At 47.2% G+C, this 16585-nt stretch overlaps 1 protein-coding gene across 1 annotated transcript in view; it reads left to right on the forward strand.

Moving 5' to 3' along the window:
• LOC147444383 (ABC transporter G family member 35-like) overlaps positions 1-16585 on the forward strand; it is a 71491-nt gene that overhangs the window by 5285 nt on the left and 49621 nt on the right. The window contains exons 11-13 of the mRNA XM_086528102.1: positions 8401-8714; positions 9173-9336; positions 9417-9514. Of these exons, the coding sequence (XP_086384228.1) occupies positions 8401-8714; positions 9173-9336; positions 9417-9514 (576 nt within the window). The remainder of the gene's footprint in view (positions 1-8400; positions 8715-9172; positions 9337-9416; positions 9515-16585) is intronic.

Below are 16585 nucleotides of genomic sequence, written 5' to 3' on the forward strand. Positions count from 1 at the left end.
TCACACGGACGGAGATCACTAGACTCATTCGTCAAGATCTTATACAATTGGACACCATGAGGACATGGGTAGAGCCGATGCAGGAGTTGGGCACGAAGATGGCTTTCTACAAAGAGCATCTTCTCCAACTTTCGGGAGATGGGTTTGTGACTCGTCCGAGCTACATGGACACTCATTTGTCTCATGGTCTACGATGTGCTATTGGTCAGATTCACACATCCTCACACCAGCTGGAGATTGAGACGGGTAGATTCAGAGGGATACCACCGGAGTCTAGGATATGCCAACTATGTGGTAGAGAGCCAGAGACAGACCTACACTACATATGCCACTGCATTGTGTATTATGAGATACAAGGGCGCTTCCATTGCTTATTCAGGGAGGGTTTTGGACCCCTAGCTAGAGTCATGAGGTACCAGGATCAGAGATGCATTGGCTTATATCTACTTGAGTTACACCGACATAGAGATAGTCTGTTGAGAAGACATGGAGTATGACACTCACAAAGACAGATCACATACTTCTTTGGATCGAAGGAGCCAGGAGACCAACCACCAGCACAGGGTTGTACCCGCATTCATACCAGAGGCACCCTCATTGACAGGGCAACTGAGCTCAGGAGATCGAGACGACCATGACCGAGACACAGGAGCACACTCCTGCAAAGGATCAGAGGCATTCTAGCACAACACCCAGATTGTCATTGAGGGCCTATTCTACATTTTCACATTTCACACTTCATTTTCAGTTTTCATTTTTACTTTCAGTACTTTTTGTACTTGTACTTCAGACATTGTATTAGACTCACCACTTTGTATCTGATGGTCTCATAGGTCATTTTGGCCTTTTGAAGACGTTAATATATCATTTCATTTCTCTCTCTCTCTCTCTCTCTCTCTCTCTCTCTCTCTCTCTCTCTCTCTCTCTCTCTCTCTCTCTCTCTCTGGGGTCATGAGTTATAAGGATCGGAGATGTCTTGGGCTATATCTACTTGACTTACATAGATATAGAGACACTTTATTGGGGAGAGATAGAGAGAGACAGTCCCAGAGACAGATTACAGATTTCTTTTCACTAGATATGGGACAGCCAGAGGAGCAGCCATCACTGCAGAGCTCGACCCACACTCATTCGACCACTACAAGCACTCTCATCGACCGAGCATTGGAGCTACGGAGATCCAGACGGCCACGATTGAGGAGAGGGACTACACAACATCGACGGAGACTACAGCAGAGCATTCGAGCCATACCTCTCGACATCGAGAGTGCAGATGAGGATGAAATCTAGTAGTAGTATCTTTGTTCTAGTTCTTTTGTACCCAGACATGTTATTAGATTCACCATTTTGTAATAGATTGGTCTCATAGGTCGTTTTGGCCTTTTGAAGACGTTAATATAACATTTCATTTCATTTCATATCTCTCTCTCTCTCTCTCTCTCTCTCTCTCTCTCTCTCTCTCTCTCTCTCTCTCTCTCTCTCTCTCTCTCTCTCTCTCTCTCTCAATGCCCGTACAAGTAGCTCACAGACGGTCTTCTATGACACCTCAGAGGAGATGCTCAGAGAGCTAGAGCCAAAGGAGATGGGGCTTGAGAGATGCTCACACGACAAAGAGCATACAAAGTATGAAGATACCTGAGGGAGATGATGACTACTCACAGTTTAGCCATACTGAATGGCTTACCGACTTTCCCATCGTCTACAGGTTTTACTTGTTTTCCACACAGACATGGGTCCAATACGGTAGACTATGTTCTGACACATCCGAGCTTTATCTCTCACATTCAGGATTTCACAGTGGGGCCCAGGCTTGTTGGGATAGCAGTAGATCATGCACTTTTGACATTATCAGTCTCCTTTGAGTACAATACATCTCAGGCCTCACGGGGTGGTAGACATCCACGCTATACTTTTACACCAGAGACTGACTCCGTCTATGCAGAGGAGATACATAGGCTTTTATGCACATCAGAGCCAGTATACACAGTGGAGGAGATCACATCTATGCTGACAGTGACATTACATGGGGCAGCGACAGAGGCATACCCACACACTCAGCCTGGTCAGAGACGTCGTTCTGGGCACATGCCTCAGAACAGCTGGTATGATGAGGAGTGTCGACAGAGGAGAGCTCAAATACAGCGGGAGCTTGCATTGGGGGTGATCACCTATAGACAGTCTCGTATTGCTACACGACGACTAGTGCGACGGAAGAAGCGAGCTTTCTTGGTCCAGATGGAGCAAGATTTATATCAGCTCTTCCTTAGTAGAGATTCAGGAGAGGCTTGGCGTCTATTCCATGAGCAGTCTCCCCCACCAGTGATTACTTCTATAGAGATATGGGGGCAGTATGTAGCATCTTTATACACTGTACCTGGACAGCCACCACTACCAAATCCACCACAGCCATGTCCGGCTACGAGCACCTTCTTTACCACTGAGATGGTAAAGGAGACCATTGACAGGATGAAGACCAGACGGGCACAGGATCATGAAGGTTTGGTAGCAGAGCACATTATACATGCTGGGGATCTGTTGGCAGAGATGCTTGCACGGTTATTCAACCGTGTCATGTGTGAGGGCTTTTCTGAGTCTTGGAGATTATCTACTATTGTACCAATCTTCAAGACAGGAGACCCCACAGTGCCGGGGAATTACCGTACTATCATGGTAGGACACACATTGGCGCGGTTGTATGCATCCATCCTTGAGCATAGGCTGAGCAGTTGGGGAGAGATTATGGGCATACGGGCACCTGGGCAGGCTGGTTTCAAGAGGGGTTTCTCCACACTAGATCATGTCTTTACACTCAGAGCTATCATTGAGGAGGGTCGAGCACATGGTAGACGGATATATTGCAGCTTTGTGGACTTCCACAAAGCTTTTGACACAGTACCGAGGGCCAGATTGATGCGCCGACTTATGGAATTGGGGGTACCCACAGAGCTGATATGGGGGATTATGGCATTGTACAGTTCAGTGATGGGTCATGTACGCACATCAGAGGGGATATCTGACATAGTTCACTCCACTATCGGAGTGAAACAGGGATGCCCATTGTCCTCTACTTTATTTGGTATGTATGTTGATGAGGTCTCTAATTATATTGACAGAGGAGGAGATAGAGGTGCTCAGCTTGCGGGGACATGGATCCCTCTTTTATTGTATGCTGACGATATCATTTTGATATCAGACTCACCAGAGGGTATGCAGAGACATTTGGACGCATTGCATAGTTTTGCAGGGGATAGTGGATTGTATGTCAACCTTGGTAAAACCAAGGTCATGGTATTTAATACCACGCCACAATGGGTTAGGAGATCAGCACCTACATTCACATATGGGCAGAACAGTATGGAGTACACTGATGCATACACATATCTTGGGGTGGTCTTTAGTGGACCGAGGTTCACACTGAAAGTGGCAGCAGACACTAGATTGACTCGTGCCTATGCAACCCTAGGCGGTTTAGAGAGGATTTGTTCGCAGGTTCAGTTCCAGGAACCTCGAACAAAGCTCTGGCTTTTCGACACTTTGGTCGCTTCAGTCATGCACTACGGGGTTCAGGTTTGGGGACCGTCTGTTGACAGTGCTGGATGGAGTAATATGGAGAGACCCTTGATATCTATGATTTCTAGGCTGATTAGAGCCAAGGCCTCAGTTCCACATGACATCATACGTGCGGAGCTGGCTGCCCCACCCATGGAGGTTGAGGCACTCACCAGATCAGTATCATTTGTGCACAGCTTATGGGACACCACTAGGGACAGGTACGCTAGGCTTGCTCTTGAGTCATCCAGACAGCTGGCATTACAGGGAGATACATCATGTTGGTATGCACAGATGAGCTCATGGTTTCAGAGGCTTGGTTTCAGCATGGACAGGTTGCCCCCTTTCCAGTATTCTCTTGATGCACCATCTTTGGTTCTCACACGGATGGAGACTACTAGACTCATTCGGCAGGATCTTATCCAGCTTGATAGCAAGAGGACATGGATAGAGCCATCACGGGAGTTGGGTACGAAGAGGGCTTTCTATAGAGAGCATCTTCTCCAACTCACAACAGACGGATTTGTCACACAGCCCAACTACATGGACACACATCTATCTCATGGGTTACGATGTGCCATAGGCCAGATTCGTACATCTTCACACCAGCTTGGGATTGAGACAGGTAGATTCACAGGCATACCAGCAGACAGTAGGATATGTCAGTTATGCCATGCAGAGCCAGAGACAGAGTTTCACTACATATGTCATTGCACAGTCTACTATGAGATACGGGGACGCTTTCATTGTTTATTCATAAAGGAAGGGTCGAATGCAAAAGGTCAACTATGAATGAAAGAATAGCTCTCAAATGGGCACCTAAACTGCCTAACGACTCTGAGGAGACAATCCTTGAGGTGTATAGCCATGCACTCCTGGGTTCGTAACCATCTTGTTGAAATGGCCTCCACCCAGCTATTTTTAAAGAGAGCATACGCCGCCTATAGTCACTGGCACCAAAGATAAAGAATGGCCGATACAGAGGTATACCCCCAGGGGAGACATTATGCCAGGTTTGCCAAAGAGAGCCAAAGACGGAGGAGCATTATATATGCCAGTGCATAGCATGCTATGAGATCCGTGGGCGCTTTCATTGCTTATTCAGAGAGGGCTTTGGCCCCTTATCGTGCATAAAGGATTACTATGATCATAGGTGCCTAGGTCTCTTCTTGCTGGAGATCCGTAGACTCAAAGAAACTACCCTCAAGAGCAGAGGAGCTACACATATAGGATCCATACCAAGGCAGATTACTATTTTTTATAAAGGGACTACTCGGGATGGCCCACCACAGGTTACTACTTTTTATCGAGGGACTACTCAGGATGGCCCACCATAGGTTACCCAGTCACACCCTCATTGGGGCATCCATCTTGATTGAGCCATCCAACTTAGTCGCTCACTACACCCGAGGATGTAGGATCTTCACATCATAGCTAAGGTCTACATCGGAGGCTACATAGCATCATTGAGCGACATCGAGCATGCCCCACCCCCCCCCCCCCCCCCCCAAAGAGCTGACTATGGAGGACATTGTGGCCAAAATGGAGAGACCCGTGAGAGAGTTCATGGGATAATCATCACTGTATCCTTTCTCCATTGTACACCTCATTAGCCCTCATGTGATTGTACCCCCTCCCCATATGCTTTGAGATGATGTAATATGTGATGATGATGATGATGAGAATGTAGGGTAGGCTTGCATCCCTACCCACTCTAGGTACCCTCATTTATTTTTATTTTTATGTTCCCCGGACATTGTACTAGAGTCACACATAAATGTAACCTTTTGGTGTCATAGTTCATTTTGGCCTTTTGAAGACATTAATATAGCAATTCATTTCATCTCATCTCATCTCTCTCTCTCTCTCTCTCTCTCTCTCTCTCTCTCTCTCTCCAAGATCTAATCAACATCTTCATGTTTCCAATGCACGTCTTCAATGATGTGATCTGCCATGCTAGGATTTCTTAATGTCAAGGTGGTTGAGCACACACACCAAGTCAACTACCCTCTCGCAAGCACACCACAATTGTAACCCTCGATATACAATGTTTGCATTTCCTACACTCAAGGTGCACAATCCTACGTGCAATGGCAAGTCCTGCAGTTCCCTGAGTGATTGGAATTGAAATAATGAAAATCTAGGTTTCACTTCCACAAATCCTTTTCTTTCTTTCCTTGTGTTAGTGATTCGTTTTAGCTTCAATGATGGTTGCTTTTACTTTTCCCTGAAGAGAGGGAATGAGAGAGTGTGGTAGAGAGAGAGAGAGAGAGAGAGAGAGAGAGAGAGAAGAGAGAGAGTGTGGTGAATCTGATACCATGTCTGAGTACGGAAATTTCAAAGTTACAAAGAACTAACACTAAAACACTAAGGAGAAAGGAAATAGGGGGAGGGGGGGTGGTTTTGTGGAGAATGACACCTAATGGGGTCCCAACGAACCCTCTCAAGGCCCCCCCACACCGTTGCCAACGTAATTTGCTTTTGATTGCGTAAATGGAATGTACACACCTGCAATATCTCAAGTGCAGACTCTATTGACTTGAATGATGTCTGTCGCTGCGGTAACTCCTCAAGACAAGGCACCTCCGGGGCTAATTTGATGCACCTTTGGAACCTTCTCGATGTGGGATTACGGATGGCCACCAAGGGATAGATCAGGGGCCGATTTGTGCTCCCGACGTGAGAGGAATGAACCTTAGAGCTGGCTGCAAAAACACAGATATGTGGCATAAAACACTGCAAATCTCTCGCGTAAAGCAAGGCTGAAAGCGCAAATCTCGACAATGCCGATGATGGCCAGCAATGGAGCACGCGATGCCGGCGAGGGAATGGCCGAGGGGAGGCTCGATGGGCTGCCGAAGTACCTGACCGCAACAAGGATTTCTAGCGAGCACAAATCCGGGCCGATCCGACGAGGGAAAGGCTGAAAACTGAAAACGCTAGGGCTGGATCTGCTAGAAGTGGTGGCGCTAGGCTAATCTAGTGTTGCCTCTACAAAACGCTAGGGCTAATCTGTTGCAAACAAAACATCAAGCTGCCGGATCTCCAAAACGCTAGGGCTGATGGGAGCAAAACGCTGGCTGAAGTGCTCTTGGGTCTAATGCTGGGAATCTGATGATAATTGATGGGCTGCCAAGCTTCCTTTATAGGCCAGGGTTTTGGCTTATAAATTTATCAAGGCTTAGTAGGGCAAACTATTGACCAAACCCAACAAAATAAATCACAAAATGATTTATTGATAAATTGGACCAGGGGTTAGTTTCTAGGTGAAATTGTCACATATCTGGCCATCTCGGAATCCGATCGACGCATGGAATGCCTCGTTGGATTCCTGTAACCTAAAACTATATGCACGTCATGCCAGATGCCCACCGTAGTGTAACAACACCTGTCAAAACGCATGTGCAAACCATTTATGAAAGAGGGTTCCAAAACTGGAATATTGGCTCTAGAAGTCAATGAAGCATGTCCACGTGGCACATAGAGCCATGTGCACATGAAACCTATGACTTACAATGTGCTATTCGACAGATTCGGACATCATAACACTACTTGGAGATTAAGATTGGCCAATTTTGAGGCATCTCAGGTGAGGCCGGATTGTACCAATTGTGTCAGAGAGAGCTAGAGAAAGAGCTCCACTATATATGCTATATGCTATTGTACAGAAAATGAGATATGTGGCCTCTTTCATTGCCTCTTTAGAGAGGGTTTTGGGCCTCTATCTGGAGCTATGAGATACAAGGATCAAAGATGTCTTGGACTCTATCTATTGGAGATTCAATGACATCATCGAGCAGGGTTACTAAGAGAGAGAGAGAGAGACTCACTGACCAGGAGACACACCCAGAGACAAATCACAGTGTTCTTCTATCCAAAGATTGAGCAAAGACAAGGGTAGCAAGAGAGGAGGGATACAGGGCATATTACTAAAAGAGGTATACTGCGTGATTGAGTAGTAGAGCTCGAGAGATCCAAAAGGCCCAAGATGAGGGGATACTCCCATGGCCGAAGGAGGTTGCAACAGAGGATCATATCTATAGTGGCGAGACATGGGAGATGCCCTATGCAAACTCTCACCATGGAGGACATCGACACGATCATGCACCGATTGATGCGAGCCATCTCCGGATTCTGATACACACATATCCACCATGTTATATGTGTTCTCTAAGATACACACCCACCTTTTGTATATGCACCCCTCGAGCTCTTTATGTCCACCTTTTACAGCTCTAGTAGTGTTTCTATTTAGTTAGTTTCTTTCTTTTTATCCAAACCTTGTATCAGATTCACCATTATGTAACTCTTTGGTCTCATAGGTCATTTTGGCCTTTAGAAGTCGTTAATATAACATTTCATTTCATTTCATCTCTTTCCCCGATAATTTTAGTCTTTCACTTTACTTCACTTCATTTTTATTTTTGTACCCAGACATTCGATTAGATCCACCAAGATTGTATCAGTTTGGTCTAATAGGTCATTTTGGCCTTCTGAAGACGTTTAATATAACATTTCATTTCATCATCTCTCTCTCTCTCTCTCTCTCTCTCTCTCTCTCTCTCTCTCTCTCTCTCTCTCTCTCTCTCTCTCTCTCTCTCTCGGGATAGTTTCCTACGACGTCAAAACAATCTTCTTCTTCTTCTTCTTCTCTCTCTCTCTCTCTCTCTCTCTCTCTCTCTCTCTCTCTCTCTCTCTCTCTCTCTCTCTCTCTCTCTCTCTCTCTCTCTCTCTCTCTCTCTCTCTCTCTCTCTCTCTCTCACACACACACGTGCGCACAGGGGCACATATATATAACACCCACACACACTACACAAAAATGTAACATACTGAATCGGCTTATGTTTGCAGCTTGTCTTTGTAGCTTTTGTTGCAATGACCGTGTTCCTTCGAACACGCCTTCGAGTTGACTTGGAAGATGGCAACTACTACCTGGGAGCTTTGTTCTTCTCTTTGACAATCATTACCTTTAATGGGTTTGCTGAGATTTCCTTAACTATAATGAGACTCCCTGTGTTCTTCAAGCAACGAGACCTCCTCTTCTACCCCACATGGGCTTACACATTTCCAAGTTTTATTATGCGAATTCCCCAATCCATCATAGAATCAGGCCTTTGGGTTTTGGTCACTTACTACACAATTGGATTTGCTCCAGAGCCTGGCCGGTGAGACTACAATACCTCTTCCTTTCTTATTGTCTATGCAAGTGAATGGTCACAATAGATCTGTGCATGCCACATGCACTCAAGCTCCATATCGCAACAATGATAAGTATTCTGGGGAAAGAACTTCCTTTAACATATAAAGATTCAGTAGTTGCCACATGTGCATGTGAGTGTTTTTGTTGCCATGTCGTCAAAGAGCGCCCCATTTCTATGGCAAGGTTTTTATTCTTCTGAATAATTCCTTATTGTTTGCACGAGACTATAATTGCCACATCGTACACACTAAAACCAGACTTATGTTAAATGCTCTGAGATGGTCCTTGTAGACAGAATATATGCATGTATACTTTAACCACATTCATACACTCTTACCTATTATTGACATTTTTGCCTATAAATTAAGCCCAGTCACACTGCTTTTGAAGAATGAAGTCTGACACACTCGTTCCCATTACCAGGTTCTTTCGCCAGTATCTTTTACTCTTCCTCATGCACCAGATGTCCTCTTCTCTCTTTCGCCTTATTGGTGGCATATGTCAGACTATGGACTTGGCAAACACTGGTGGGTCCATTGTGCTTCTGCTTGTATTCATGCTTGGAGGCTTCATTATTCCAAAAGGTACTTGATGCTTACCAAGTAAATGATTTGATCCCTTTCCTTTCTCAATTATTGCATTGTGAATTAACTCTTTGAATTTGCAGAAAAGATTCCCCGGTGGTGGATATGGGGTTACTGGATTTCACCCCTAGAATATGGAGAGACAGCAGCAACAGTGAACGAATTTCTTGCACCTCGATGGGTAAGGGACTTCCTCTAACAAGAGCCCAATGAGGCATACATCTCTCTCTCTCTCTCTCTCTCTCTCTCTCTCTCTCTCTCTCTCTCTCTCTCTCTCTCTCTCTCTCTCTCTCTCTCTCTCTCTCTCTCTCTCTCTCTCTCTCTCTCTCTCTCTCTCTCTCTCTCTTGCTACAACCGTGTGAAACCTGCTGCACCCCCCTCACGTAACCTCAGCCTGCACACCCTCTCCCCCCGCCTGCTGTGACAGCGCGCCCAGCCCCCCCACCCTCAGCCTGCAGGTGCATACAACACGCCCAGCCCCTCAGCCCACAGGTGCATAAAGCGCGCCCCCCCCCCCCCCCCCCCCCCCCCCCCCCCAGCCCGCAGGTGCAAACATCCAGCAGACCTGCAGAAATACAGGGAAAATGCTGTATTTTGGATGATGACATATGGGAGTTCTCTAGAGTTGGTGCCATCATCATTCTAGGGGATTTCAATGCTAGGACTGCCCATCATCAGACAGTATTTTATGATACTTCAGAGGAGATGCTGAGAGAACTGGATGTTGCAGAGACGGGCCTATCCAGACTATCACAAGATGGAGAACACACTGAGTATGGACGACACTTGATAGACATGGGGACTGCATATGGATTGGCCATCTTGAATGGCCTACAGAGATTTCCCGCTGCGGGAAATCTCTCTCTCTCTCTCTCTCTCTCTCTCTCTCTCTCTCTCTCTCTCTCTTGCTACAACCGTGTGAAACCTGCTGCACCCCCCTCACATAACCTCAGCCTGCACACCCTCTCCCCCCGCCTGCTGTGACAGCGCGCCCAGCCCCCCCACCCTCAGCCTGCAGGTCCATACAACACGCCCAGCCCCTCAGCCCGCAGGTGCATAAAGCGCGCCCAGCCCCCCCCCCCCAGCCCGCAGGTGCAAACATCCAGCAGACCTGCAGAAATACAAGGGAAAATGCTGTATTTTGGATGATGACATATGGGAGTTCTCTAGAGATGGTGCCATCATCATTCTAGGGGATTTCAATGCTAGGACTGCCCATCATCAGACAGTATTTTATGATACTTCAGAGGAGATGCTGAGAGAACTGGATGTTGCAAAGACGGGCCTATCCAGACTATCACAAGATGGAGAACACACTGAGTATGGACGACACTTGATAGACATGGGGACTGCATATGGATTGGCCATCTTGAATGGCCTACAGATTTCCCGCTGCAGGGGATTTTACATGCTTTCCACACAGACATGGAGCCAGCACAGTGGATTATGTCATGGCACAGCAGAGCCTCATCTCTAGTATCCAGGATCTCACGGTTGAACCCAGACCTGTTGGTGTGGCAGTGGATCATGCTCTTGTGTCGTTGACCATCTCTTTTCAATTTAGTGTAGCACACAGGCTATGGGCAGCAGCCCCTACTCGCTACACCTTCACGGGGGAGATGGACTTTGTATACATAGATGGGATCTAGAGATTCCTATGCACAGAGGAGCCAGGGCGACCTTTGGAGGAGCTTACTACTGTACTGACACAGACACTACATGATGCAGCAGCAGAGGCATAACCACATACCCAGCCTGAGCAGAGACGCCGTTCGGGGAGCCGGAGCATGTCCCAGAACAATTGGTATGATGAGGAATGCCGGGACACTAGAGCTAGACTTCAGAGGGAGGTGCTTTTGGGGGACATCACTCACAGACAGTCACAGATTGACTTCCGACGCCTAGTGCGGCGGAAGAAGAGGACATTGTTGGCCCGCCTAGAGCAGGTTCTATACCAGCTATTCTTGAGTCAGGACTCACGTGAGGCATGGCGGCTCTTCCATGAGCACTCCCCCCCCCCTGCCATCACTTCTACAGAGGCCTGGGTCCAGTACGCATCATCTCTGTACACAGTTCCCAAGCAGCCCCCCCTTCCCGACCCCCTCGATCCATGCCCACACACATGTGCTTTTTTCACCGTTGAGATGGTGAGGAAGGCCATTGACAGGATGAGGACTAGGAGAGCATATGATCATGATGGCTTAGTGGCTGAGCATTTCACGCATGCCAGAGATCTACTAGCAGAGCTTCTAGCAATTACATTTAACCGTGCCATGTGTGAGGGCCTGCCTGATACTTGGAGCCTATCTACTATTGTACCTATCTTCAAGTCGGGAGACCCTATGGAGCCTGGGAATTATCGCACTATCATGATTGGACACAAATTGGCACGGTTGTACGCATCTATTCTTGAGCAGCAGCTGAGCAGATGGGCAGAGAGGGAGGGGATACGCGCAGCCGGGCAGGCACGGTTCAGGAGGGTTTTTTCTACTCTTGACCATATCTTGACACTCAGAGCCATCATTGAGGAGGGCAGATCGCATGGGAGACGGATCTATTGTAGCTTCTGGATTTCCGCAAAGCTTTTGACACAATGCCAAAAGCTAGATTGATGCGCAGATTGCAGCAGATGGGAGTACCCACATAGCTCATTTGGGGGGTAATGGCATTATACAGGTCAGTAATGGGGCATGTACGCACCTCAGAGGGTCTATCCACACCGGTTCACTCCACTATTGGGGTGAAGCAGGGCTGCCCGCTCTCTCCTACTCTATTTGGTATGTATATGGATGAGGTTTCTGACTACATTGAGAGAGATGGTGATAGAGGTGCACACTGGCAAGGACATGGATACCACTATTGTTATATGCTGATGATATTGTGTTGATCTCCAACTCTCCGGAGGGGATGCAATGTCACTTGGATGCTTTGCATAGGTTTGCCCAAGAAAGTGGTTTGTCCGTCAACCTTGGTAAAACCAAGGTCATGGTATTTAATACCACCCCACAGTGGATCAAGAGGTCAACGCCCGCATTCACATTCGTCCAGGAGACAGTGGAGTATACAGATGCTTACACTGTGGTTTTTAGTGGGCTAGTATTTCCATTGAGGAGGGCAGCAGAGACTAGATTCACCAAAGCCCATGCAGCATTGGGTAGATTGGAAAGGATGTGTTAACAGGTTCAGTTCAGAAGCCTCGGACAAAGCTCTGGCTCTTTGACACTTTGGTGGCTTCTGCATTTGCTTTATGGAGCTGAGATTTGGGGACCTTCATTGGATCATCACAGGAGGACAGGCCGTAGTGATGGATGGGGGGGCATGGAGAAGCCTCTGGTCTCTATGATCTCGTGGCTCATTAGAGCCAAGGCTTCAGTACCACGTGCTATTGTATGAGCAGAGCTAGCTGCCCCCCCACTAGTGGTTGAGGCGCTCACCAGATCTGTCTCCTTCATACACCGCATGTGGGAACTTCCCAGAGACAGATATGCCTGCCTTGCACTTGAGTCCTCTCGACAGTTAGCCATGCAGGGAGAGGGAGATACAGCATGCTGGTATGGGGAGATGACATCATGGTTTCAGGCGCATGGGTTCAGCATAGACAGATTGCTTCCCTTCCAGTAGTGTATCAAGCTGACACGAGAGAGAGAGAGAGAGAGAGAGAGAGAGAGAGAGTATGAAAATGAAATGTTATATTAATGTCTTCAAAAGGCCAAAGTGACCTATGAGACCAAAAAGTTACAATGTGGTGGATCTGATACAAAGTTAGAGTAACAAGATGACAAAATAAAATAAAATACTATGGAATCCTAAACTGCTAGGTGTGGACTAAGCAGCTAGCTGGGATAGCTAGATCACAAGAGATCCAACATCGATCGCTGGTGGATCTCATCAATCTCCTCCATGGTCAGTAGTCTGACCGGGCGTCGTGCATGTCGAGCCAAAGTGATCTGAATCCTCTGATGCAGCCTCCGTCGATGCTGTATAGTCCTCTACAGACGTGGGCGTCTGGATCTCCCCAGCTTAGTCGCTCGGTCGATCAATGTGCCTCTGGTGTGAGGCGACGAGCTCTGCTGTGGTAGTAACTCCTCCGGGTGTCCAGTGGCAGCTCTAAAGAAGTCTGTGATCTGTCTGTGAGAATGGCTAGCCTCTCCTCTCATCAGGCTCTCTCTATGTCTGCGCAGCTCGAGAAAAAACAAACCCAGGCATCTCTGATCCTCGTATCGCATGCCTCTGGAGAATGGTCCAAAGCCCTCTCTGAACAAGCAATGGAAGCGGCCTCGTATCTCGTAGTAGACGGGGCAGTGGCATGTGTAGTGCAACTCTGTCTCAGGCTCGATGTCACACAGGGGGCATGTCATGGCCTCTGCTGATACTCCGCTGTATCTCCCAGTCTCGATCCGCAGCTGTTGTGAAGACGTGCGTATCTGGCCAATAGCACATCGTATCCCGTGAGACAAGTGGGTGTCCATGTATCTGGGCCTCGTCACAAAACCATTCTCCGTAAGCTGGAGGAGATGCTCTCTGTAGAAAGCCATCTTCGTGCCCAGCTCTTGTGCTGGCTGTATCCATGTCCTCCTGGTGTCTGGCTGAGTCAAGTCCTGGCGGATGAGCTTGGTGATCTCGGACTGTGTAAGAGTCATGATTGTACTTCCTTGAGCATACAGATGTGCACCATACCCACTACAGATAGAGCTCCAACACCCCCACCCATATATCATGTATCTTGAATCCTAGCCTCCCATGACTCGCGCACTCTCCCTACCACAAGACCACATTTTTTTACTTAGTACTTTTGTCCTTCTTAGTACTTTTGTCCTTTCCCGATAGATGGAGGAAACACACATGTACGTTTGTTTTGTCTCATAGAAAAACTTCAACCTCTAATAGAGGTAAAAATATCTCTCTCTCTCTCTCTCTCTCTCTCTCTCTCTCTCTCTCTCTCTCTCTCTCTCTCTCTCTCTCTCTCTCTCTCTCTCTCTCTCTCTCTCTCTCTCTCTCAGTTCGACATGATTCCACATGAGATTATTAGAGCAAAGATGGCCGCACCCCTACTAGTAGTAGAGGCGCTCACGATATCAGTATCTTTCTTACATAGCCTATGGGAGCTACCACAAGAGCGTTACGCTTGGCTTGCTCTAAAGTCCTCTCAAAAGCTCACAACTCAGGGAGACACATCATGTTGGTATGCACAGATCGCATCATGGTTTGAGTTACATGGTTTCTCTATGGATAGGCTTCCTCCTTTTCAGTATATTCCTTGGATGCCCCCTCCCTCTCCTTGTACATAGGGAGATTAGCACAGTTACATGGATGGATGTATTCCAGCTCGACACTCAAAGGACATGGATTCAGCCGACACAGGAGCTAGGTAAAGAGATGGCTTTCTACAGAGAGCATCTTCTACAGCTCACAGAGGATCGATTTTGGATTGGACCAGCTTACATGGATTCCCACTTGTCACATGGATTACGGTGTGCTATTGGATGGATCCGCACATCATCTCATCAGCTGGTGATTGAGAGAGGCAGATTTAGAGGCATCCCAGTGGCAAAAAGACTTTGTCAGCTACGTCAGAGAGAGCCCAAGACAGAGCTTCATTACATATGCCAGTGTTCAGCCTACTATGAGACTTCCATTGCCTCTTTAGAGAGGGGTGGTTTGGGCCTCTATCTAGAGTAGTGCAATTCTACGACCAAAGATGCCTTGGTCTAGAGATACAACGACATCAAGCAGGGCTCCTGAGAGAGAGAGACACATACCCAAAGTCCATCACAGATTTTTTCATACCAGAGCACAAATGAGAGTAGCCAGATAGCGGAGATAGAGACAATATCATCGGTGGAGGCATACTAAGTGATTGAGCAGCCAAGATTGAGAGATCCAGGAGACCCAGCAGGAGAGGCTGCTCCTCCAGACGAAAGAGACTACAGCAACAGATCAGACTTATCTTGGCGAGACACAAGAGCCGTCATGTGCAGGATATTGATATCATTTGGCATCGATCCATGCGAGCATTTGATCTTTGACACCTCCCTAGATACTTACCCACCGAGTTTATCATTTTCTTTATTGTTATTTTGTACACACACTTTTACCGTTTCACATAAACTTTGTATCAGATCCACCAAGATTGTATCAATTTGGTCTCATAGGTCATTTTGGCCTTTTGAAGACGTTAATATATCATTTCATTTCTCTCTCTCTCTCTCTCTCTGAAACCGGCCCGTAGTGGGGCGGTGGGCTTTGGCTTTCACCCGAAATTCTTTACTTTAGACACACACAGAGCACTTTGCAAAGGAAACCTGCAACGGGAATTAACACTTGAATACACACACGGCTCGGAAGCTAGAATGCCCCGAGCAAACGCCGACAACCTGTAGGCCCCAAAATTGGCGCCCCTTTCGGTATTTCTTTATACTGTGAGAGGATAAATTTACAAAGTAGAGTCTTGGGAATCCTTTGTCTATATCCAACTAGATACCACTTGATTTGGCCAAATTTCGGCAGCATAACAACCCCAAAACTTGCGCGAAACCAATTCCCCTGCTGGAACTCACTTCCACTTGCATAAACCCTCTAATTCCTGCCCAAAAACAGTAAATTCAGCACGCTGTATTTACTGGTTTTTGCCCTGTTTTCAGCCCCAAACAGTCCCCTAACTGTCCTCTGCCAGTGGGGCACTATTCCCAATGGTTCTGGCGTCCATATGGCTGAAAAACAGTCAATTTACAATGCATACACAATGCTGAAAACGCACCTATACGGTGAGGTTATGACCCTCACCGGTGCCTGCTTTGGAGTAGCAGTTAGCTACCCCTGTTCCTGCTCAAGGAGGCTCTTGCCTCAGCACAAAAGCATGAAACCACACAGCTGTACATCAGTCAAATGAAGAGCCCTCTTGTGGGGCATCACACATAACTGCACGTAGGGGAGAGAGAGAGCAGTGTGTAGCGTGCAGGGCATCACTCCTAGCACCACACTGTACATGGGAGGGAAAGAAAGCACTCCATAGCTCTTAACTTGTGACAGGTTCTCAATGAAGCACCCCCCCAAGCATAAATCGAGCGTCCCCTCTTCTATACTTGACCTATAATGCATCTGTGAACAAATAGATGCAAAAAGGAGAAGATTTCCATGGCTGCCAAAACCTGCGTATCGCTAAAAACGCAGCAAAACAGCCCTGTAAACACGCATCTGATGCCTTCCAATGCTGAAAATGGGCTCCTTGAACCTAGGCAAAGTCATGGGAAGC

The sequence above is a fragment of the Adiantum capillus-veneris genome, chromosome 13 (assembly GCF_014529385.1).
Source record: "Adiantum capillus-veneris isolate H3 chromosome 13, ASM1452938v2, whole genome shotgun sequence".
NCBI classification, from domain to species: domain Eukaryota; kingdom Viridiplantae; phylum Streptophyta; class Polypodiopsida; order Polypodiales; family Pteridaceae; genus Adiantum; species Adiantum capillus-veneris.